A 26236-nucleotide genomic window follows, 5' to 3' on the forward strand; every position below is an offset into this window, starting at 1 on the left:
CAAGCTGGATGCACTCCAGTGTAGACAGCAAGCTGAATGCACTCCAGTGTAGACAGCAAGCTGAATGCACCTCCAGTGTAGACAGCAAGCTGGATGCACTCCAGTGTAGACAGCAAGCTGGATGCACTCCAGTGTAGACAGCAAGTTGAATGCACTCCCGGTGTAGACAGCGAGCTGAATGCACTCCAGTGTAGACAGCAAGCTGAATGCACTCCCGGTGTAGACAGCAAGCTGAATGCACTCCAGTGTAGACAGCAAGCTGAATGCACTCCAGTGTAGACAGCAAGCTGAGTGCACTCCCGGTGTAGACAGCGAGCTGAATGCACTCCAGTGTAGACAGCAAGCTGAATGCACTCCAGTGTAGACAGCAAGCTGGATGCACTCCAGTGTAGACAGCAAGCTGGATGCACTCCCGGTGTAGACAGCAAGCTGAATGCACCTCCAGTGTAGACAGCAAGCTGGATGCACTCCCGGTGTAGACAGCAAGCTGAATGCACCTCCAGTGTAGACAGCAAGCTGAATGCACCTCCAGTGTAGACAGCAAGCTGGATGCACTCCAGTGTAGACAGCAAGCTGAATGCACTCCCGGTGTAGACAGCAAGCTGGATGCACTCCAGTGTACACAGCAAGCTGAATGCACTCCCGGTGTAGACAGCAAGCTGAATGCACTCCAGTGTAGACAGCAAGCTGAATGCACTCCAGTGTAGACAGCGAGCTGAGTGCACTCCCGGTGTAGACAGCAAGCTGGATGCACTCCCAGTGTAGACAGCAAGCTGGATGCACTCCCAGTGTAGACAGCGAGCTGAATGCACTCCAGTGTAGACAGCGAGCTGAATGCACTCCCAGTGTAGACAGCAAGCTGAATGCACTCCCAGTGTAGGCAGCGAGCTGGATGCACTCCAGTGTAGACAGCAAGCTGGATGCACTCCAGTGTAGACAGCAAGCTGAATGCACTCCAGTGTAGACAGCAAGCTGAATGCACCTCCAGTGTAGACAGCAAGCTGGATGCACTCCAGTGTAGACAGCAAGCTGGATGCACTCCAGTGTAGACAGCAAGTTGAATGCACTCCCGGTGTAGACAGCGAGCTGAATGCACTCCAGTGTAGACAGCAAGCTGAATGCACTCCCGGTGTAGACAGCAAGCTGAATGCACTCCAGTGTAGACAGCAAGCTGAATGCACTCCAGTGTAGACAGCAAGCTGAGTGCACTCCCGGTGTAGACAGCAAGTTGAATGCACTCCCAGTGTAGACAGCAAGTTGAATGCACTCCCAGTGTAGACAACAAGCTGAATGCACTCCCAGTGTAGACAGAAAGCTGAAAGCACTCCCAGTGTAGACAGCGAGCTGAAAGCACTCCCAGTGTAGACAGCGAGCTGAATGCACTCCCAGTGTAGGCAGCGAGCTGGATGCACTCCAGTGTAGACAGCAAGCTGGATGCACTCCAGTGTAGACAGCAAGCTGAATGCACTCCAGTGTAGACAGCAAGCTGAATGCACCTCCAGTGTAGACAGCAAGCTGGATGCACTCCAGTGTAGACAGCAAGCTGGATGCACTCCAGTGTAGACAGCAAGTTGAATGCACTCCCGGTGTAGACAGCGAGCTGAATGCACTCCAGTGTAGACAGCAAGCTGAATGCACTCCCGGTGTAGACAGCAAGCTGAATGCACTCCAGTGTAGACAGCAAGCTGAATGCACTCCAGTGTAGACAGCAAGCTGAGTGCACTCCCGGTGTAGACAGCGAGCTGAATGCACTCCAGTGTAGACAGCAAGCTGAATGCACTCCAGTGTAGACAGCAAGCTGGATGCACTCCAGTGTAGACAGCAAGCTGGATGCACTCCCGGTGTAGACAGCAAGCTGAATGCACCTCCAGTGTAGACAGCAAGCTGGATGCACTCCCGGTGTAGACAGCAAGCTGAATGCACCTCCAGTGTAGACAGCAAGCTGAATGCACCTCCAGTGTAGACAGCAAGCTGGATGCACTCCAGTGTAGACAGCAAGCTGAATGCACTCCCGGTGTAGACAGCAAGCTGGATGCACTCCAGTGTAGACAGCAAGCTGAATGCACTCCCGGTGTAGACAGCAAGCTGAATGCACTCCAGTGTAGACAGCAAGCTGAATGCACTCCAGTGTAGACAGCGAGCTGAGTGCACTCCCGGTGTAGACAGCAAGCTGGATGCACTCCCAGTGTAGACAGCAAGCTGGATGCACTCCCAGTGTAGACAGCGAGCTGAATGCACTCCAGTGTAGACAGCGAGCTGAATGCACTCCCAGTGTAGACAGCAAGCTGAATGCACTCCAGTGTAGACAGCGAGCTGAGTGCACTCCCAGTGTAGACAGCGAGCTGAATGCACTCCCGGTGTAGACAGCAAGCTGGATGCCCTCCAGTGTAGACAGCGAGCTGAGTGCACTCCCGGTGTAGACAGCAAGCTGAATGCACTCCAGTGTAGACAGCGAGCTGAGTGCACTCCCGGTGTAGACAGGGAGCAGAGTGCACTCCCGGTATAGACAGCAAGCTGGATGCACTCTCGGTGTAGACAGCAAGCTGGATGCACTCTCGGTGTAGACAGCAAGCTGGATGCACTCCCGGTGTAGACAGCGAGCTGGCTGCACTCCCGGTGTAGACAGGGAGCTGGATGCACTCCCAGTGTAGACAGGGAGCTGAATGCACTCCCAGTGTAGACAGCGAGCTGAATGCACTCCCGGTGTAGACAGGGAGCTGAATGCACTCCCGGTGCAGACAGCGAGCTGAATGCACTCCCGGTGTAGACAGCGAGCTGAGTGCACTCCCGGTGTAGACAGCGAGCTGAGTGCACTCCCGGTGTAGACAGCGAGCTGAGCGCACTCCCGATGTAGACAGCGAGCTGAGTGCACTCCCGGTGTAGACAGTGAGCTGAGTGCACTCCTGGTGTAGACAGGGAGCTGAGTGCACTCCCGGTGTAGACAGCGAGCTGAATGCACTCCCAGTGTAGACAGCGAGCTGAATGCACTCCTGGTGTGGACAGCAAGCTGAATGCACTCCAGTGTAGACAGCGAGGTGAGTGCACTCCCGGTGTAGACAGCGAGCTGAGTGCACTCCTGGTGTGGACAGCAAGCTGAATGCACTCCCGGTGTAGACAGCGAGCTGAGTGCACTCCCAGTGTAGACAGTGAGCTATATGCACTCCAGTGTAGACAGCGAGCTGAATGCACTCTCAGTGTAGACAGCGAGCTGAATGCACTCCTGGTGTGGACAGCGAGCTGAGTGCACTCCCAGTGTAGACAGCGAGCTGAGTGCACTCCAGTGTAGACAGCGAGCTGAATGCACTCTCAGTGTAGACAGCGAGCTGAATGCACTCCTGGTGTGGACAGCGAGCTGAGTGCACTCCCAGTGTAGACAGCGAGCTGAGTGTACTCCCAGTGTAGACAGCGAGCTGAATGCACTCCCAGTGTAGACAGCGAGCTGGATGCACTCCCAGTGTAGACAGCGAGCTGAATGCACTCCCAGTGTAGACAGCAAGCTGGATGCACTCCCAGTGTAGACAGCAAGCGGAATGCACACCCAGTGTAGACAGCGAGCTGAATGCACTCCCAGTGTAGACAGCAAGCTGAGTGCGCTCCTAGTGTAGACAGCGAGCTGAATGCACTCCCAGTGTAGACAGCGAGCTATATGCACTCCAGTGTAGACAGCGAGCTGAATGCACTCTCAGTGTAGACAGCGAGCTGAATGCACTCTCAGTGTAGACAGCGAGCTATATGCACTCCAATGTAGATAGCAAGGTGAATGCACTCTCAGTGTAGACAGCGAGCTGAATGCACTCCTGGTGTAGACAGCGAGCTGGATGCACTCCCAGTGTAGACAGCGAGCTGAGTGCAGTCCCAGTGTAGACAGCGAGCTATATGCACTCCAGTGTAGATAGCAAGGTGAATGCACTCCCAGTGTAGACAGCAAGCTGGATGCACTCCAGTGTAGACAGCGAGCTGAGTGCACTCCCGGTGTAGACAGCGAGCTGAGTACACTCCCAGTGTAGACAGCGAGCTATATGCACTCCAGTGTAGATAGCAAGGTGAATGCACTCTCGGTGTAGACAGTGAGCTGAATGCACTCCCGGTGTAGACAGCAAGCTGGGTGCACTCCCAGTGTAGACAGCGAGCTGAGTACACTCCCGGTATAGACAGCGAGCTGAGTGCACTCCCAGTGTAGACAGCGAGCTGAGTGCACTCCCGGTGTAGACAGTGAGCTGAGTGCACTCCTGGTGTAGACAGGGAGCTGAGTGCACTCCCGGTGTAGACAGCGAGCTGAATGCACTCCCAGTGTAGACAGCGAGCTGAATGCACTCCTGGTGTGGACAGCAAGCTGAATGCACTCCAGTGTAGACAGCGAGGTGAGTGCACTCCCGGTGTAGACAGCGAGCTGAGTGCACTCCTGGTGTGGACAGCAAGCTGAATGCACTCCCGGTGTAGACAGCGAGCTGAGTGCACTCCCAGTGTAGACAGTGAGCTATATGCACTCCAGTGTAGACAGCGAGCTGAATGCACTCTCAGTGTAGACAGCGAGCTGAATGCACTCCTGGTGTGGACAGCGAGCTGAGTGCACTCCCAGTGTAGACAGCGAGCTGAGTGCACTCCAGTGTAGACAGCGAGCTGAATGCACTCTCAGTGTAGACAGCGAGCTGAATGCACTCCTGGTGTGGACAGCGAGCTGAGTGCACTCCCAGTGTAGACAGCGAGCTGAGTGTACTCCCAGTGTAGACAGCGAGCTGAATGCACTCCCAGTGTAGACAGCGAGCTGGATGCACTCCCAGTGTAGACAGCGAGCTGAATGCACTCCCAGTGTAGACAGCAAGCTGGATGCACTCCCAGTGTAGACAGCAAGCGGAATGCACACCCAGTGTAGACAGCGAGCTGAATGCACTCCCAGTGTAGACAGCAAGCTGAGTGCGCTCCTAGTGTAGACAGCGAGCTGAATGCACTCCCAGTGTAGACAGCGAGCTATATGCACTCCAGTGTAGACAGCGAGCTGAATGCACTCTCAGTGTAGACAGCGAGCTGAATGCACTCTCAGTGTAGACAGCGAGCTATATGCACTCCAATGTAGATAGCAAGGTGAATGCACTCTCAGTGTAGACAGCGAGCTGAATGCACTCCTGGTGTAGACAGCGAGCTGGATGCACTCCCAGTGTAGACAGCGAGCTGAGTGCAGTCCCAGTGTAGACAGCGAGCTATATGCACTCCAGTGTAGATAGCAAGGTGAATGCACTCCCAGTGTAGACAGCAAGCTGGATGCACTCCAGTGTAGACAGCGAGCTGAGTGCACTCCCGGTGTAGACAGCGAGCTGAGTACACTCCCAGTGTAGACAGCGAGCTATATGCACTCCAGTGTAGATAGCAAGGTGAATGCACTCTCGGTGTAGACAGTGAGCTGAATGCACTCCCGGTGTAGACAGCAAGCTGGGTGCACTCCCAGTGTAGACAGCGAGCTGAGTACACTCCCGGTATAGACAGCGAGCTGAGTGCACTCCCAGTGTAGACAGCGAGCTGAGTGCACTCCCGGTGTAGACAGCGAGCTGAATGCAGTCCAGTGTAGATGGCAAGCTGGATGCACTCCCAGTGTAGACAGCAAGCTGGATGCACTCCAGTGTAGACAGCAAGTTGAATGCACTCCCGGTGTAGACAGCAAGCTGGATGCACTCCCGGTGTAGACAGCAAGCTCGATGCACTCCCAGTGTCGACAACGAGCTGAATGCACTCCAGTGTAGACAGCGAGCTGAATGCACTCCCAGTGTAGACAGCGAGCTGAATGCACTCCCAGTGTAGACAGCGAGCTGAATGCACTCCCGGTGTAGACAGCAAGCTGGACGCACACCAGTGTAGACAGCGAGCTGAATGCACTCCCGGTGTGGACAGCAAGCTGGATGCCCTCCAGTGTAGACAGCGAGCTGAGTGACCTCCCGGTGTAGACAGCGAGCTGAATGCACTCCAGTGTAGACGGCAAGCTGGATGCACTCCCAGTGTAGACAGCAAGCTGAATGCACTCCAGTGTAGACAGCGAGCTGGATGCACTCCTTGTGTAGACAGCGAGCTGAATGCACTTCAGTGTAGACAGCGAGCTGGATGCACTCCCGGTGTAGACAGCGAGCTGAATGCACTCCCGGTGTAGACAGCAAGCTGGATGCACTCCAGTGTAGACGGCGAGCTGAATGCACTCCCAGTGTAGACAGCAAGCTGAATGCACTCCCGGTGTAGACAGCGAGCTGAATGCACTCCCAGTGTAGACAGCGAGCTGAGTGCACTCCCGGTGTAGACAGCGAGCTGAATGCACTCCAGTGTAGACAGCGAGCTGAATGCACTCTCAGTGTAGACAGCGAGCTGAATGCACTCCAGTGTAGACAGCGAGGTGAGTGCACTCCCGGTGTAGACAGCGAGCTGAGTGCACTCCTGGTGTGGACAGCAAGCTGAATGCACTCCCGGTGTAGACAGCGAGCTGAGTGCACTCCTGGTGTGGACAGCGAGCTGAATGCACTCCCAGTGTAGACAGTGAGCTATATGCACTCCAGTGCAGACAGCGAGCTGAATGCACTCTCAGTGTAGACAGCGAGCTGAATGCACTCCTGGTGTGGACAGCGAGCTGAGTGCACTCCCAGTGTAGACAGCGAGCTGAGTGCACTCCAGTGTAGACAGCGAGCTGAATGCACTCTCAGTGTAGACAGCGAGCTGAATGCACTCCTGGTGTGGACAGCGAGCTGAGTGCACTCCCAGTGTAGACAGCGAGCTGAGTGTACTCCCAGTGTAGACAGCGAGCTGAATGCACTCCCAGTGTATACAGCGAGCTGAATGCACTCCCAGTGTAGACAGCAAGCTGGATGCACTCCCAGTGTAGACAGCAAGCGGAATGCACACCCAGTGTAGACAGCGAGCTGAATGCACTCCCAGTGTAGACAGCAAGCTGAATGCACTCTCAGTGTAGACAGCGAGCTGAATGCACTCTCAGTGTAGACAGCGAGCTATATGCACTCCAATGTAGATAGCAAGGTGAATGCACTCTCAGTGTAGACAGCGAGCTGAATGCACTCCTGGTGTAGACAGCGAGCTGGATGCACTCCCAGTGTAGACAGCGAGCTGAGTGCAGTCCCAGTGTAGACAGCGAGCTATATGCACTCCAGTGTAGATAGCAAGGTGAATGCACTCCCAGTGTAGACAGCAAGCTGGATGCACTCCAGTGTAGACAGCGAGCTGAGTGCACTCCCGGTGTAGACAGCGAGCTGAGTGCACTCCCAGTGTAGACAGCGAGCTATATGCACTCCAGTGTAGATAGCAAGGTGAATGCACTCTCGGTGTAGACAGTGAGCTGAATGCACTCCCGGTGTAGACAGCAAGCTGGGTGCACTCCCAGTGTAGACAGCGAGCTGAGTACACTCCCGGTATAGACAGCGAGCTGAGTGCACTCCCAGTGTAGACAGCGAGCTGAGTGCACTCCCGGTGTAGACAGCGAGCTGAATGCAGTCCAGTGTAGATGGCAAGCTGGATGCACTCCCAGTGTAGACAGCAAGCTGGATGCACTCCAGTGTAGACAGCAAGTTGAATGCACTCCCGGTGTAGACAGCAAGCTGGATGCACTCCCGGTGTAGACAGCAAGCTCGATGCACTCCCAGTGTCGACAACGAGCTGAATGCACTCCAGTGTAGACAGCGAGCTGAATGCACTCCCAGTGTAGACAGCGAGCTGAATGCACTCCCAGTGCAGACAGCGAGCTGAATGCACTCCCGGTGTAGACAGCAAGCTGGATGCACACCAGTGTAGACAGCGAGCTGAATGCACTCCCGGTGTGGACAGCAAGCTGGATGCCCTCCAGTGTAGACAGCGAGCTGAGTGACCTCCCGGTGTAGACAGCGAGCTGAATGCACTCCAGTGTAGACGGCAAGCTGGATGCACTCCCAGTGTAGACAGCAAGCTGAATGCACTCCAGTGTAGACAGCGAGCTGGATGCACTCCTGGTGTAGACAGCGAGCTGAATGCACTTCAGTGTAGACAGCGAGCTGGATGCACTCCCGGTGTAGACAGCGAGCTGAATGCACTCCCGGTGTAGACAGCAAGCTGGATGCACTCCAGTGTAGACGGCGAGCTGAATGCACTCCCAGTGTAGACAGCAAGCTGAATGCACTCCCGGTGTAGACAGCGAGCTGAATGCACTCCCAGTGTAGACAGCGAGCTGAGTGCACTCCCGGTGTAGACAGCGAGCTGAATGCACTCCAGTGTAGACAGCGAGCTGAATGCACTCTCAGTGTAGACAGCGAGCTGAATGCACTCCAGTGTAGACAGCGAGCTGAATGCACTCTCAGTGTAGACAGCGAGCTGAATGCACTCCAGTGTAGACAGCGAGCTGAGTGCACTCCCGGTGTAGACAGCGAGCTGAATGCACTCCAGTGTAGACGGCAAGCTGGATGCACTCCCAGTGTAGACGGCAAGCTGGATGCACTCCCAGTGTAGACAGCAAGCTGAATGCACTCCAGTGTAGACAGCGAGCTCGATGCACTCCTGGTGTAGACAGCGAGCTGAATGCACTTCAGTGTAGACAGCGAGCTGGATGCACTCCCGGTGTAGACAGCGAGCTGAATGCACTCCCGGTGTAGACAGCAAGCTGGATGCACTCCAGTGTAGACGGCGAGCTGAATGCACTCCCAGTGTAGACAGCAAGCTGAATGCACTCCCGGTGTAGACAGCGAGCTGAATGCACTCCCAGTGTAGACAGCGAGCTGAGTGCACTCCCGGTGTAGACAGCGAGCTGAATGCACTCCAGTGTAGACAGCGAGCTGAATGCACTCTCAGTGTAGACAGCGAGCTGAATGCACTCCAGTGTAGACAGCGAGCTGAATGCACTCCCAGTGTAGACAGCGAGCTGAATGCACTCCGAGTGTAGACAGCGAACTGAATGCACTCCCGGTGTAGACAGCGAGCTGAATGCACTCCAGTGTAGACAGCGAGCTGAGTGCACTCCCGGTGTAGACAGCGAGCTGAATGCACTCCAGTGTAGACGGCAAGCTGGATGCACTCCCAGTGTAGACAGCAAGCTGAATGCACTCCAGTGTAGACAGCGAGCTGAATGCACTCCCGGTGTAGCCAGCAAGCTGGATGCACTCCTGGTGTAGACAGCGAGCTGAATGCACTCCAGTGTAGACAGCAAGCTGGATGCACTCCCGGTGTAGACAGCGAGCTGAATGCACTTCAGTGTAGACAGCGAGCTGGATGCACTCCCGGTGTAGACAGCGAGCTGAATGCACTCCCGGTGTAGACAGCAAGCTGGATGCACTCCAGTGTAGATAGCGAGCTGAATGCACTCCCAGTGTAGACAGCAAGCTGAATGCACTCCCGGTGTAGACAGCGAGCTGAGTGCACTCCCGGTGTAGACAGTGAGCTGAGTGCACTCCCGGTGTAGACAGCGAGCTGAGTGCACTCCCAGTGTAGACAGCGAGCTGAGTGCACTCCCGGTGTGGACAGCGAGCTGAATGCACTCCAGTGTAGACAGCGAGCTGAATGCACTCCCAGTGTAGCCAGCGAGCTGAATGCACTCCCAGTGTAGACAGCGAGCTGAATGCACTCCCGGTGTAGACAGCAAGCTGGATGCACTCCAGTGTAGACAGCGAGCTGAATGCACTCCCAGCGTAGACAGCGAGCTGAATGCACTCCCGGTGTAGACAGCGAGCTGAATGCACTCCCGGTGTAGACAGCGAGCTGAGTGCACTCCCGGTGTAGACAGCGAGCTGAATGCACTCCAGTGTAGACAGCGAGCTGAATGCACTCCCGGTGTAGACAGCGAGCTGAATGCACTCCCGGTGTAGACAGCGAGCTGAATGCACTCCCAGTGTAGACAGCGAGCTGAATGCACTCCCGGTGTAGACAGCAAGCTGGATGCACTCCAGTGTAGACAGCGAGCTGAATGCACTCCGGTGTAGACTGCGAGCTGAATGCACTCCCAGTGTAGACAGCAAGCTGAATGCACTCCCGGTGTAGACAGCGAGCTGAATGCACTCCCGGTGTAGACAGCGAACTGAATGCACTCCCGGTGTAGACAGCAAGTTGAATGCACTCCCGGTGTAGACAGCGAGCTGAATGCACTCCCGGTGTAGACAGCCAGCTGAATGCACTCCCGGTGTAGACAGCAAGTTGAATGCACTCCCGGTGTAGACAGCGAGCTGAATGCACATGGTCGTACCTCTGTTGGTTTTGTTAATTGAAGGGACATCTGTCTCCGTGGACGTATTATACCTCCCCTCCCCCCCCCCACACACATGCAAAACCGCACAACCACACACCCAAAACCACACAACCAAAACCTCTCCACGACACACCCAAAACTACACACCCAAAACCACACATATACAGACACCAGACAAACACACACCACACACAGACACGCACACTCAGAATCCTGCAGTGAGTAACTCACCTCCTGACTCCCCAAAGCCTGTCCACCATCTGCAAGGCACAGATCAGGAGTGTGATGGAATACTCTCCACTTGCCTGGATGAGTGCAGCTCCAACAACACTCAAGAAGCTCGGCACCATCCAGGACAAAGCAGCCCCGCTTGATAACCCTTCCATGACCATTCACCCCCCCCCCCCCCAACCCCCCCACCACCACCGAAGCACAGTACCATCTGGAAGATGCACTACAGGAACTCACCAAGGCTCTTTCGACAGCACCTTCCAAACCCTCAACTACTACCATCTAGAAAGACAAGGAAAGACAGCAGACACATGGGAACACGATCACCTGGAAGTTCTCCTCCAAGCCACTCACCATCCTGTTTTGGAAATATATTGCCGTTCCTTCACTGTCGCTGGGTCAAGTTCCTGGACTCACTCTGAAACAGCACGGTGGGTGTACTCACACCACATTGACTGATGCGGTTCAAGAAGGCAGCACTTGAGAGCAATTAGGGAGGCCAGCGAAGCCCACATCCCTTCAATGAATTTTTAAAAAAATATACACACGCGCACACTCATGGACACATACAAAAAATATTAGAAGCAATTCTGAGAGACAGAATGAATCTGCATTTGGAGAGGCCGGGATTAATCAAGAACAGTCAGCGTGGTTTTGTTAAGGGGAAGTCATGTCTGAACAACTCAAATTAATTATTTGAAGAGCTGACCAGGTATGTGTTTGGACTTCAGCAAGGCTTTTGATAAGGCCCCACATGGGAGACTGATAGCGAAGGTAAGAGCCCAGGAAATTTGGCAAATTGGATCCCAAATTGGCTGAGTGGCAGGAAGCAGAGGGTGATGGTCGAGGGGTGTTTCTCTGACTGGGAGCCTGTGACCAGTGGGGTCCCGCAGGGATCAGTGTTGGGGCCCTTGCTGTTTGTATTTTGTATAAAGATTTCAGCATGAATGTAGGAGGGTTGATCAATAGGTTTGCGGATGATATGACAATTGGTGGGGTGGTAAATAGTGACAAAGATAGCCTTAGATTACAGGAGGATAGAGACGGGCTGGTCAGATGGGCTGATCAGTGGCAAATAGAATTCAATCCGGATAAATGTGAGATGATGCACTTGGGCAGGACAAACAAGGCAAGGGAATACAGGATAAACGGCAGGACACTGGGAAGCACCGAGGATCAGAGAGACCTTGGTGTGCATGTACACTGGTCCCGTAAGGTAGCAGACCTGGTGGCTACAGTGCGTTAGAAGGCATATGGTATACTTGCCGTTATTAGCTGAGGCATAGAGTTTAAGAGCAGGGAAGTTATGCTGGGACTGTATAAAATGTTAGTTAGGCCACAGTTAGTGCAGTTCTGGAATAAGACCATAAGACCATAAGACATAGGAGCGGAAGTAAGGCCATTCGGCCCATCGAGTCCACTCCACCATTTAATCATGGTTGATTTCAACTCCATTTACCCGCTATACGACCATAAGACATAGGAGGGATCATAGGAGGGATGTGATAGCACTGGAAAGGGTGCAGAGGAGATTCACCAGGATGTTGCCCGGGCTGGAGAGTTTTAGTTATGAAGAGAAATTGGATAGAGTGTTTTCCTTGGAGCAGAGTAGACTGAGGGCTGGGGGGGGGGGGTGGGGGGGGCTATGATTGAGATGTATGAAATTGTGAGGGGCTGAGATAGAGTAGACAGGAAGTAATGTTTCCCCTTTTCCCCTTGGTGGAGGGATCAATGACCAGGGTACATAGATTTAAGGTAAGGAGCAGGAGGTTAAGAGGGTATGTGAGGAAAACCTTTTTTACCCAGAGGTTGGTGGGAGTTTGGAACTCATTGGTTGAAAGCATTGTGGATGCAGAGACCCTCACAACATTTAAGAAGTATTTAGATATGCACTTGTGATCCCAAGGCAGACAAGGCCAAGTGCAGGAAAATGGGATTAGAATAGTTAGGTGGTGGATTTTGACTGGCCAGACGTGATGGGCCGATTGGCCTTTTCTAACACACATACAATTACACAGACACACACTCACCCACACAGACCACACATTCACACATGCACACACACTCACACACAAAGGCACACACACAATTACACAGACAGGCAGATGCACTCACCCACACAGACCACACACTCACACATGTGCACACTCTCTCACACTCACACACACCACACACACACAGACCATACACACTCACACAGATACACTCACATAGATACACACACACAGATACACACACACATATTTTCACACACACTCATACAGACACACACATATATACACTCACTCACACACTTACACGCACACACATACACTTACAATTCTGGAGGATTAACCACCATCACTTATCAAGGACAATTAGAGATGGGCATTAGGTTTTGCCTTGTCAGCAATGCCCACATCCCATAAAACAGAAAAATCTACGTTCCTCCATATTCTGACTGCAGCCAGGACAAAAAAATGTTTTCTGGTAAACCTTTACTAAATAGTCTTCTTGTTTCTAATATTTAAATTGTTTGACATAATCTGTTTTCCTGAAGGGACCTATCAATTGATCCAATATTTAATTTATTCACGTTCTCTCTTTTACAGTCTTAAAATTGGATGAGAAGATGGCAACTTGTCACCACAATGAAACAATGCTATATTTCTACAATCTTAGTAGCAGCGGCTCTTCAGAGAAATTTACCGGGGAAACCTACTACATCGCTTTAAGCTTTGGTATCATTTGCTGCCTGTTTATATTTCTTTGCAATTTAATGATTGTTATCGCAGTGGTACGGACCCGACAGTTCCATTTCCCTTTCTACTACCTGCTCGCCAATCTAGCGGCGGCCGACATTTTTGCCAGCTTAGCTTACGTCTTCCTGATGTTTCACACTGGCCACGTTTCACGGACACTGACGGTGCAGCAGTATTTTCTTCGGCAGGCGCTCCTAGACGTTAGTTTCTGTGCGTCGTTGTACAGCTTGCTGGTTATAGCGGTGGAGCGCTACATCTCTGTCATAAAGATGAGACTGCACAGTAACCTGTCCAAGCGTCGCGTCATCTGCCTCATCGTGGCTATCTGGGGGACGGCAATTTTCATGTCCACTATCCCCAATATGGGATGGCATTGTATCTGTCACACCGTTGCCTGTTCTTCACTGGCCCCCATTTATAGTCGGAGTTTCCTGATATTCTGGGCTTCTGTCAACCTCTCCACGTTTTGTGTCATTGTGATGATATATTTGCGGATCTATACCTATGTGAGAAAGAAAACCTTGAACTTGATGTCGCACACCACTGGCTCCATCAAACGCAGCAAGATGCCTCTGAAGCTAATAAAGACCATTGTGACTGTTCTGGGTAGGTGATTGACTTTATCACTTATTAGAATTATAGAACCTTGAATACAGAAAGAGGCCATTTGGTACATTGCGCCTTAGCTGGGTCTTTGACTATACCAAGCGGAGGAACTGGGACCTGAAATGGGCCATTTGGCCCTTTGAAGCTATTCGGCCTTCAACAAAATTAGGTCTGGTTTTCTCGCCCTCCCTTCCCCTACCGTTCCCTCAGCATGCAAACATCCAGTGACTTCTGACTTGATTATACTTAATAATGAACTGAGATTAAGAATTGCAAAACTTCACAACCCTTTGAATAAAGAAGTTTCTTTCCCAGCTCCTTGTTTTGAGACTGTGGCCCTGAGTTCTAGATTGCCTAACCAGGGAAACATTTTCTCAGCATCCAGCCGGTTAACCGGTTCCAACTGATACGGGGTGTGACTCCAGTTGGGAACACATTGACTCTTGGCTACCTTCTGAGGTTTCCACTTGACTGCGTCCAACTGTGGGGAAACTAGGGATGGGTAATGAATGCCGGCCTTGCCAACTAGAGATCCGGAGGCCCAGGCTAATGCTCTGGGCACACGGGCTTAAATCTCACCAGGGCAGCGGGTGAAATTTAAGTTCAGTTAGTAAAACCTGGAACATAAGGCGAGAGTCAGTAATCGAGAGCATGAAGCTCTGTCGTTGGTTGTTGTAAAATCCCACCTGGTTCATGAATGTCCTTTAGGGAAGGAAATCTGCCGTCCTTCCCTGGTCTGGCCTACATGTGACTCCAGACCCCCAGCAATGTGGTTGGCCAGCAAGCCACTCAGTCCAAGGGCAATTTGGGATGTGCAGAAAATGCTGGCCTAGCCAGTGACGCCCACATTTCATGACATAATATCTAAAAGAATGCATAATTTAAATGGAAGAAACAAGTCTGTTGTGAGGCCTGTCCTTTCTTTTCCACAAACAAATTATGCTTTGTGAGCAATGCTAATGGGTGAACTGCGGGTTTGCCAAATAAAGGTGATGAAGAAACCCATTGTGATTAACAACATAATTATCTCAACCTGTTGGGGCATGTCTTTCCTCTGGCTGTACTTGTACTTGTGAGAAATAAGGGAAGCGCAATACATGCCGTATTTGATTGGTGCTCAATTGGTAGGGAGATGTTGAAAGACAATTCAGGCAAATCTGAGTGGGTTGACGCACTGAAAACCGCCAGCAGCAGCGGGGCAGTGACGGAGAGGGAGAAGAATGGCAGCCATTTTAAAGGAGGGTTTAAAATGGAGGAGGATGGGAGGACATGTTGACTGAATTAACCAAACATTGTTAACGAGTAAACGATCTTTCCGCTCGGACTTTGTAACTGCGTTGGACTCCTGTGAAAGCGAGATGGAAAAATCAGCAGACTTCAGCAGTAATGAGAACACAAACTGACGCACAAGCTCAGAAAGTCTGGCAGCATCTGGGGAGAGAGATACAGAGTTCATATTTCGAGCAACTTTCTCTATTTGCTTCAGATTCCTGCATCCGCAGTGTATCGTATATTTTGCTGACTTTAGCCGTGCTGTTTTATATTTGAATCCAGAATTTCCTCACTCGAGCAACCGAGAGCTCCTCAGCCTGCACTTCCAGAACCCAGTCACTAATCACACTTATATGCGAAGCAGCCTCCAGCCCGAACACTGATCTGAACATGACTGTGCTTGCCCTGTTGCTGAACACTTGATTTTTAGAAGAGCTTTCCTTATTAATAACTGAGATTGCTTCTCGTAATAACACATGCCCCAAGCCATCGGCCAGATCAACACCAGGGCGCTTTCATTTCGACGTGCTTTAGAACATTCTAGAAATCTAGCTGCACAGTGCATCATTTCATAGCAGCTTACCTACGAAAAAGGTTCAGAAATGTTCAACGGCAATTGAAATACGCAAACCTGGCTGGTTTAGTGGCTGCGAAATAAAAGCGATTGTTTATTCAAACTGTTCCCACACACGCGTGGTAGGATTTTTGGAATCGCTTCACGGGGTCCCTGCCGAACAGCATTTTCAAAATCAGCTCTGTCAGTCTCTGATGGTTTCTTTCGGATTTATAATCTTGAAGCCAGGAGCATGAAGTTAAAATGATTAGAATCCTTATAGTGCAGAAGGAGGCCATTCGGCCCATTGTGTCTGCACCGACCCCCCCCCCCCCCGGACCAGAATGAGCACTCCCCCGAGGCCCACTCCCCCGCCCTAACCCATAACCGCGCATTGATCATGACACTAAGGAACAATCTAGCATGGCTTATTACTTCACCTAACCTGCACATCTTCGGACTGTGGGAGGAAACCGCAGCACCCGGAGGAAACCCACGCACACACGGGGGGGGAGAACGTGCAAACTCCGCACAGACAGTGACCCAAGCCGGGAATCGAACCCGGGACCTTGGCGCTGTGAGGCAGCTGTGCGAGTCAGAAATAACTTGGCGACAAAAGAGAAAAGGCACAATCTGGTGTGAAGTCAGTTTGTCTGTCATCGGCGTGGATAAGCGCTTCAAGATTAGTTAAGTGCTCACTGGGACAGAGATTAATGTGTAAGTTAACTGCTGACTGGCTGAATTACTGAGTGTGAAGGTTGCTGGGACGGTGGGCGTAAACCACCTGGGAGGTGGTGGCACCGTGTTATTGTCACTGGGCTAGTAATCCAGCGACACAAATTCACAACCCACAATAGCAGACAATTGAATTGTTGATTATGGTGGAAACCCAATCTGGTTCACTAATGTCCTTTAGGGAAGGAAATCTGCCGTCCTTACCCGGTCTGGCCTACACGTGACTCCAGATCCCAGGTCCACAGCAATGTGCTTGAATCTGAAATGGTCCCTCAAGGACAATTAGGGAGGGGCAACAAATGCCAACGCCACCCACAAGCCATTTCCCTGGTTGATATTCCAGTGCTCCTCGCAGATAGCCAGGACAAGATTCCAAAGTGCTTTGTCCATTATTAAAACCTTCCATCCTATTCTAAACCAGATCACGTGATCAATCTACAGAGCCAGTGGCATTATATTAACGTGTTCCCTTTTCAGTGGCGATGGGAATATTGTGGTCCCTACCTGATGTCATCAGGCGCATATCTGTGGCCCTTAGCTCTGTTTCAATTAAATAACCTACCAACAGGTATACGAGAAAGAAGAAGGGACTTGCATTTATATATCGGCCGGGATTCTCCCCTAACCGGCGGGGAGGGCTGTACCGGCGCCAAGGAATGGTGTGAACCACTCCGGCGTCGGGCTGCCCGCACCTTCAGGGGTTAGGCCGGCGTCGAAGGGCCGGCGCCGAAGGGCCTCCGCCAGCCGGCGCAAGTTGGCGCATGCGCGGGAGCGCCAGTGTGTGCTGGTGTGATCCCAGTGCATGCGCAGGGGGTTCTGGCGGACGTTTACAGCGGCCGGCGCGGAGGGAAGGATTGCCCCCACGGCACAGGCCCGCCAGCGGATCGGTGGGCCCCGATCGCGGGCCAGGCCACCGTGGGGACACCCCCCGGGGCCAGATCCCCCCGCTCCCCCCCCGAGGACTCGGCAGGCCGCCCACAGAGCCAGGTCCCGCCGGTCAGGACCTTGTTTGATTTACGCTGGCGTGACTGGCCGAAAACAGGCGGCCACTCGGCCCATCGCGGAGCGGAGTATCGCCGGGGGGGGGGGGGGGGGGCCACTGCCAACGCCCCCCCGACCGGAGTGATGCGATTCCCGCACCCGCTGAAAAACCGGCGCCGGAGAATCCCCTCAAACAAAGGTTCTCCCCTGAGATGGCCAGACTTGAATCCTTCATCGTTATCTTGGCTGATTGTCCACTCCCGTTTATACAATAGAACAAGGGCGGGATTCTCTGCAGGCAGGATTCTCTGTTCCGCCAGCAGCACATCCACACCCGCCAGTTTCCTGGCAGCGTGGGGCGGCCACAATGGGAAATATCATTGGCAGGTGGCAGGAGCGGAGTATCCTGCTGCCGACGAGGGCGGGCCACTGACCAACACGCGGCTGAGGGACTGGAAATTCCCATCCCACAGCTCTGCCATGCCTATGCAATGAACCTTCTCCGGGCGGACAAATAGGTAATCAGACTCTGTGATGGGATAACGGCTGGTCTTACAAGGTTGTCCTGAATGACAATGGTTCTTGAGTGGATCATCCTGGCTCAACCGGGGCTTCCTGTGTATTCTCATTAATGAGGTTAAGTCTTGAATGGGACAATGTAACTCAGTCTGTGGGTGTAACCCTCTGAATCTGCTCCTGGCAGTCTTTTAAACCCCTAAATTGCCTCCTACATCTTGGACTCCATTTCTGGACCCGAGTTCCTAACATCTCTCTATCGTGACAGCCTTTCAATAGAACTGGAGCTGGATTCTCCGGTCTCCAATGCCGAAATCTCGTTCGGCGATTGGCCGGGGAATCACCATTGGCGCCAAAATGGGGTGCGGCGCAGCTGTTGCGATACTCTGCCCCATCCAAGATGGCGTACTATAGGAGTGCGCTGCACGCCATATGGACGACCTCAGGCCATTACCTGAGGCCTTTCCCCAATGCCCCACCCCCCTCCGGCCGTCGGCCACTCATGGTATTTTTTGTCGGGAACTCAGCGTGGCAGAGGGGACTTTGGCGGGGGCTGGGTGCCCGGGTGGGGGGTGGTCTGGGAGTGGCAAGCCTGGTCAATGGGGGTCACTATTTGGCAGGCCGGCTCTGCGCGTGGCCGGTGCCACCTTGCATGGCGCGGGCCCGGAAATTCTCTGACCATATCCACAGGTAAAGCCGGGTTCTTTACGGGGCGTGCCTGCTGGCCCCCCACCGGACCGGGGATCGGTGGCCGTTTTGCAGCGTTTTTTTCAGTCGGAACACACCACCGTTCCCACGCCGCCGTCAGCACTTAGTCTCAATCAGAACATCCAGCCCCTGGCCTCTGTTTCCTCTTCCATCTCTTCTTCTCCATTTGCTCAAACACTTAAAGTATAACAAGCCATGGAATGATTCAGGGAGGGATTAAAATAGTTGGCAGTGAGGTAGAGCTGGGTGTCGTTGGTATACACATGGAAACTGATAATGTGCTTCTGGAGAATTCCATGATGAAAAATAGGAAGCGACCAAGGAAGGCCCCTTGGCGACAGCAAAGGTAGTAGTGCAGGAAGAAGAAGAGAAGTCAATACAAGTGATTGCCTGGCTACATTGATGAGAAAGACCATTGTTGGCCTTTTAATGGTACATTGCTCGAATGGACTCAATGTTCTCCTAATGAAGATTTAATTGCTGCAGTTACACAACAGTTATGTTGTAATGAGAAAAAACCAAATAGCCTAAAGATGTGTCGCAATGTTATGTTGATTGATCTGGTGACGAGTTCTCCTCCAGTAATTCTTTCTGAATCAATTCAATAAAGTTTTAATCAGCATTACCTCTTGTGCTGATGTGTATCAACATCTGAGTATCCATATTAAATTCCCACCAACACTAAGTGCGTCTATTTAATCGGTTTAAATACCTTGAATGCTTTCCCTTGTCTTTGGCAACTTTCCTTCTCATAAGACGCTAGTTTGTGCTGTGATGATAACTCCGTGTTGAACATGGCTGGTGTGACTCAGGAGCCCCGCTCTGGCATGGCAGTCTGTGCTCTGGCATGGCAGTCTGTGCTCTGGCATGGCAGTCTCTGCTCTGGCACGGCAGTCTCTGCTCTGGCACGGCAGTCTCTGCTCTGGCATGGCAGTCTCTGCTGTGGCATGGCAGTCTCTGCTCTGGCATGGCAGTCTGTGCTCTGGCATGGCAGTCTGTGCTCTGGCATGGCAGTCTCTGCTCTGGCACGGCAGTCTCTGCTCTGGCACGGCAGTCTCTGCTCTGGCACGGCAATCTCTGCTGTGGCATGGCAGTCTCTGCTGTGGCATGGCAGTCTCTGCTCTGGCATGGCAGTCTCTGCTCTGGCATGGCAGTCTCTGCTCTGGTATGGCAGTCTCTGCTGTGGCATGGCAGTCTCTGCTCTGGCATGGCAGTCTGTGCTCTGGCATGGCAGTCTGTGCTCTGGCATGGCAGTCTGTGCTCTGGCGTGGCAGTCTGTGCTCTGGCATGGCAGTCTCTGCTCTGGCATGGCAGGCTGTGCTCTGGCATGGCAGTCTGTGCTCTGGCATGGCAGTCTCTGCTCTGGCATGGCAGTCTGTGCTCTGGCATGGCAGTCTGTGCTCTGCCATGGCAGTCTCTGCTCTGGCACGGCAGTCTCTGCTCTGGCACGGCAGTCTCTGCTCTGGCATGGCAGTCTCTGCTCTGGCACGGCAGTCTCTGCTCTGGCATGGCAGTCTCTGCTCTGGCATGGCAGTCTCTGCTCTGGCACGGCAGGCTGTGCTCTGGCATGGCAGTCTGTGCTCTGGCATGGCAGTCTGTGCTCTGGCATGGCAGTCTGTGCTCTGGCATGGCAGTCTGTGCTCTGGCATGGCAGTCTCTGCTCTGGCACGGCAGTCTCTGCTCTGGCATGGCAGTCTGTGCTCTGTCATGGCAGTCTGTGCTCTGGCATGGCAGTCTCTGCTCTGGCATGGCAGTCTCTGCTCTGGCATGGCAGTCTCTGCTCTGGCACGGCAGGCTGTGCTCTGGCATGGCAGTCTGTGCTCTGGCATGGCAGTCTCTGCTCTGGCATGGCAGTCTGTGCTCTGGCATGGCAGTCTGTGCTCTGGCATGGCAGTCTCTGCTCTGGCACGGCAGTCTCTGCTCTGGCATGGCAGTCTCTGCTCTGGCATGGCAGTCTCTGCTCTGGCATGGCAGTCTCTGCTCTGGCATGGCAGTCTCTGCTCTGGCACGGCAGTCTCTGCTCTGGCATGGCAGTCTCTGCTCTGGCACGGCAGTCTCTGCTCTGGCACGGCAGTCTCTGCTCTTGCATGGCAGTCTCTGCTCTGGCACGGCAGTCTCTGCTCTGGCACGGCAGTCTCTGCTCTGGCACGGCAGTCTCTGCTCTGGCATGGCAGTCTCTGCTCTGGCATGGCAGTCTCTGCTCTGGCACGGCAGTCTCTGCTCTGGCATGGCAGTCTCTGCTCTGGCATGGCAGTCTCTGCTCTGGCATGGCAGTCTCTGCTCTGGCATGGCAGTCTCTGCTCTGGCATGGCAGTCTCTGCTCTGGCACGGCAGTCTCTGCTGTACTTGCTGCAGGGGGAGATAGTGGCTGAGAAGGTGCATGATTCACCCGCCTGTTTCCTCTGAGTCCTCTTCCCGATTGGCTGAGCCTTTTGTTTCTGCTCATCTCCTCTAATGCTCTTCCAAAAATCAACCTCCAGAGGCCGTGGCCATCAGCGACTCTCTCCCAGTTGTCAGTGTTAATGTCCACCATCTTCATATGTCTCTTGCAGCATCCTTGTCACGGAGACATGGACAGCTCGGAGGTCATGGCCCAGTCGTTATTCACTGTACAGGTGGTCTTTGGGTATACAGCCATCATCCACTGTGATGAACGAGGCTGAGCCAGCGGGGACCGCATTAGCAATGAGTTTATGCTGATGGAATTAACACGCTCCAGGATCTCTGGTTTGGTGACCCTGTCATAGATCATAGAATTAACAGTGCAGAAGGTGGCCATTCGGCCCATCGAGTCTGCACCGGCCCTTGGAAAGAGCACCCTACCTAAGCACACACCTCCACCCTATCCCCGTAACCCCACCTGACCTTTTTTCGACACTAATGGCAATTTAGCATGGCCAATCCACCTAACCTGCACATCTTTGGACTGTGGGAGGAAACCGGAGCGCCCGGAGGAAACCCACGCAGACGTGGGGAGAACGTGCAGACTCCACACAGACAGTGACCCAAGCCGGGAATCAAATCTGGGACCCTGGACCTGTGAAGCACTATGCTACCGTGCTGCCCTACCGTGCTATCCTGCCCAGAGATGCTCTGGATTCATCTGCGACAGAGAAGATGGAAACTGCTCAGCCTTTTCTCCTGCCTGGCATATGTTGTCCATGTCTCGGCATTGTAAAGGAGTGTTAGTGTGCGGAGGACACAGACTTGGTAAACCCGCAATGTGGTATTCTCAGACAAGTGTCCCTTGCGTTCCTTATCGGATTGTGATTAGCACATTTCACAATATTACTCCAGACACCCCCCCTGCAGATTAGTTTTGCAAATACTGCCCCCCCAAAGTCCTCAAATACTTTGTTGTCTCCCAAATGTGTCCTCGTCTTTCCCAAACTCCATGTCTGAATCCCTCCAGTCAACTTTCCAATGCTGACGCACTAATAAATCAGCTCTTATCAAAGTCACAAATAACATCCTGGGTGAGTGTGGCAAAGGTAAACTGGGACCCATCTTGGCGCCCAGTCAAGCAGCCCCTTGATGTGAACATTCTTGTCCTTGTTTTCAGAGTGTCCTCAGCCTCAACCCTCCCTATCACCACCTCCAGGCTTGAAACCCTCACAGATGAACCAGGGTTACAGGGGTTGGGCGGGGGAGTGGGCCTAGGTGAGGTGCTCTTTCAGAGGGTCCGTACACACAATAGGCCAAATGACCTCCTTGTGCACTGTAGGGATGCTATGGTCACGGAATCTGCACGTTCTCCCCGTGTCTGTGTGAGTTTCCTCCGGGTGCTCCGGTTTCCTCCCACAAGTCCCGAAAGACGCGCTGTTAGGTGAATTGGACATTCTCAATTCTCCCTCTGTGTACCCGAACAGGCGCCGGAATGTGGCGACTAGGGGATTTTCACAGTAACTTCATTGCAGTGTTAATGTAAGCCTTCTTGTGACAATAAAGATTATTATTATATCTGCACTGCTCCAAATCCCATATTGTGCATCGGTTTTAATTGCTTTATTATTGAGGGCCATGCCTTCAGCTGTCGACGCCCTAACCTCTGGAATTTCCTCCCTAAACCTCCTCACTTCCTCCTTTGTGATCCTCCTTACAATTTAAAGTTTGCAAGACACTGATGCACGATCAATGACCACTAAAGCGAGGTTATAGTCCAACTGAAGGCTTTAATAAGCTAGGTGTTTCCCCCAGCAGCTCAGGTACAGAATGAAGGCTGCTGGGGCGGCACGGGTTCTTATACCCCGCCTAGCAGGGCAGAGCTACCATACATCCTAACCAATAGAAAGCATACAGTTTCCACCAATGGTGCTTCAGCCTATCAGGTACCGTAATACCTATAATATCACATTCACCCCCTGTTAAAAAAGAGTCTGGCGAGGGTGGTGGCCTGAAAACTACAAAACATGGCAACGTGGTATAATTAGTTATGGAGGTACTGTAATACCTCCGTACAGTGTTTAGTAACTATTTACAATTCTGATAGCTACGTACATTTGATGGTTTATATTTACAGTTTACAGGTTACAATGAAGCAATCAGTCGATCGGGGGTCCTGGTCGTTCTCTGTGATCGTTGGAGCTTCGGTGGTGACTCCGGTGGAGGCTCGGGCGTCTGTGACTCCGGGAGCGTGGCTTCGATCTCCATGGCAGCTTCGGCACCCCTAGTCGGCGCTAGTGGGGAAAACGGTTGACCTGGGAAGGGAGCGTCTGCGGGGGCGTCGGTGGGTGGGGGGGCCTAGCCAGGGCCGGAGGAAGGACCGATCCTCCTGTAAGGTGCTGCGGTGGAGGGGAGGGTGGGACTGGTGGCTGGGGTGTGTGTGGGGTTCCAGCGGGCGCCAGGTCCCATAGGGAGACCGTATCTTGTCGGCCATTGGGGTACGCCACGTAGGCGTACTGGGGGTTAGCATGGAGCAGATGGACACTCTCGACCAACAGGTCTGACTTGTGCGCCCGCACGTGTTTTCGGAGCAGGATGGGTCCGGGTGCTGCCAGCCAGGTCGGGAGCGTGGTCCCAGAGGAGGACTTCCTAGGGAAGACAAGGAGACGTTCGTGAGGTGTCTGGTTGGTTGTGGTACAAAGCAGTGACCGGATGGAGTGGAGGGCATCCGGGAGGACTTCCTATCAGCGGGAGACTGGGAGGCTCCTGGACCGTAGGGCCAGTAGGACGGTCTTCCAGACCGTTCCGTTCTCCCTTTCTACCTGTCCGTTACCCCGGGGGTTGTAACTGGTCGTCCTGCTCGAGGCAATGCCTTTGCTGAGCAGAAATTGAAGCAGTTCGTCGCTCATAAAGGAGGACCCCCTATCACTATGTATGTAAGTGGGGAGCTCGAACAGTGCAAAGATGCTATGGAGGGCCTTGATGACGGTGGTTGCGGTCATGTCGGGGCAGGGTATGGCGAATGGGAACCGGGAGTACTCATCAATCACGTTCAGGAAGTACGTGTTGCGGTCGGTGGAGGGGAGGGGGCCTTTGAAGTCCATGCTGAGGCGTTCAAAGGGACGGGAAGCCTTTATCAGCTGGGCTTTCTCTGGTCGGTAGAAGTGCAGTTTGCACTCCGCGCAGATTTGGCAGTCCCTGGTGGCGGTCCTGACCTCCTCGATGGAGTAGGGTAGGTTGAGGGTCTTGACAAAATGGAAAAAGCGAGTGACCCCCGGGTGGCAGAGGTCGTCGTGGAGGGCTCGGAGGCGGTCAACTTGTGCGGTGGCATATGTGCCGCGGGACAGGGCGTCAGGAGGCTCATTTGCTTCCCGGGATGATACAAGATCTCGTAGTTGTAAGTGGAGAGTTCAATCCTCCACCGCAAAATCTTGTCGTTTTTTATCTTGCCCCGCTGTGCATTCTCAAACATGAAAGCAATCGACCGTTGGTCTGTGAGGAGAGTGAATCTCCTGCCGGCCAGATAATGCCTCCAATGTCGCACAGCTTCTACTATGGCCTGGGCCTCCTTTTCGACTGAGGAGTAGCGGATTTCTGAAGCATGGAGGGTACGAGAGAAGAAGGCCACCGGTCTGCCCACTTGGTTGAGGGTGGCCGCCAGAGCTACGTCGGACGCATCGCTCTCGACCTGGAAGGGGAGGGACTCGCGATGACGCTCATCGTGGCCTTTGCAATGTCTGCTTTGATGCGACTGAAGGCCTGGCGGGCCTCTATTGACAGGGGAAAAGCTGTGGATTGGATCAGGGGACGGGCCTTGTCTTCATAGTTGGGGACCCACTGGGCGTAGTAGCTAAAAAAAAAACAGGCAATGCTTCAGGGCCTTGGAGCAGTGAGGGAGGGGGAGCTCCATAAGGGGGCGCATGCGTTCAGGTCTGGGCCTATAACTCCATTTTGCACTACGTAGCCGAGGATGGCTAGGCAGGCGGTGCTAAACACGCATTTATCCTTACTGTATGTAAGGTTAAGGATTTTTGTGGTCTGGAGAAATTTTCGGAGGTTGGTGTCGTGGTCCTGCTGGTCATGGCCGCAGATGGTGACATTATCGAGATATGGGAATGTTGCCCGTAAATCGTACCGGTCAACCATTCAGTCCATCTCTCGTTGGAAGACCGAGACCCGTTAGTGACACCAAAGGGAACCCTTAAGAAGTGATCGAGCCGCCCATTGCCTTGAAGGCAGTGTATTTGCGGTCACTAGTACGGATGGGGAGCTGGTGGTAGGCGGACTTGAGATCCACCGTGGAGAAGACCTTATAATGCGCGATCCTGTTTACCAGGTCGGATATGCGGGTAGAGGGTACACGTCCAGCTGCGTAAACCTGTTGATGGTCTGACTGTAGTCGATGACGATCCTATGCTTCTCCCCGGTCTTTACCACCAGTACTTGAGCTCTCCAGGGGCTGTTACTGGCTTCAGTGACCCCATCCCTCAGTAGCCTTTGGACCTCTGACCTAATAAAGATCCGGTCCTGGGTACTGTGCCATCTGCTCCTGGTGGCGATGGGTTTGTAATCCGGGGTGAGGTTCGCAAACAGGGAAGGCGGGTCGACCTTAAGGGTCGCGAGGCCGCAGACAGTAAGGGGGGGTATAGGGCCGCTGAATTTGAAGGTTAGAGTTTGGAAGTTACACTGGAAATCTAAACCCAGGAGTGTAGCCGCGCAGAGGTGGGGAAGGACGTAGAGACGGAAATTTGTGAACTCCCTTCCCTGGACTGAGGTTTGCTACACAAAACCCCTTTATCTCCACTGAGTGTGAACCGGAGGCCAGGGAGATTTTTTGATTAACAGGGTGGATGAGGGGAGAACAGCACCTTACCGTGTCAGGGTGTATGAAGTTCTCCGTGCTCCCAGAGTCGATTAGGCAGGACGTCTCGTGCCCGTTGATGAATATGGCCGTTGTAGCTTTTGAGAGTGTTCGAGGCCGGGACTGATCCAGGGTCACCGAGGCTAATCGCAGCAGTTGAGAGCTCTCTTCGGGCAGTGTGTGGTCAGCCGAGCTGGGGTCCTGGGGGTTCATCCAAGATGGCGGCTCCCATTGGTCGCACTTGGCTGGGGGTGCACAAAATGGCGGCGCCCATCCTTCCAACGTGGCGTCCGCAGGACAAGATGGTGGTGCCCGGGGTCCGCATGTGGCCCTGGAATATGAAGATGGCGGCGACCGCTGGCTGCACGGGGCCCGTGGAGAAGTTTGTGGTTGCGGTCCGCATTCGCCGCCGGAGACCGCGGCAACCGCACGGGCCTGGGATACCACCACAAAATGGCCCT

At 53.2% G+C, this 26236-nt stretch overlaps 1 protein-coding gene across 4 annotated transcripts in view; it reads left to right on the forward strand.

The window, feature by feature from the left end:
- Positions 1-26236, forward strand: part of lpar3 (lysophosphatidic acid receptor 3) — a 151752-nt gene that overhangs the window by 78447 nt on the left and 47069 nt on the right. For all 4 annotated transcript variants that reach the window (XM_072510323.1, XM_072510322.1, XM_072510324.1 and 1 more), the window contains exon 3: positions 13012-13767. In XM_072510323.1, the coding sequence (XP_072366424.1) occupies positions 13032-13767 (736 nt within the window). In that variant the 5' untranslated portion in view covers positions 13012-13031. The remainder of the gene's footprint in view (positions 1-13011; positions 13768-26236) is intronic.

Source organism: Scyliorhinus torazame, chromosome 7, assembly GCF_047496885.1.
Source record: "Scyliorhinus torazame isolate Kashiwa2021f chromosome 7, sScyTor2.1, whole genome shotgun sequence".
In the NCBI taxonomy this organism is placed as follows: Eukaryota; Metazoa; Chordata; class Chondrichthyes; order Carcharhiniformes; family Scyliorhinidae; genus Scyliorhinus; species Scyliorhinus torazame.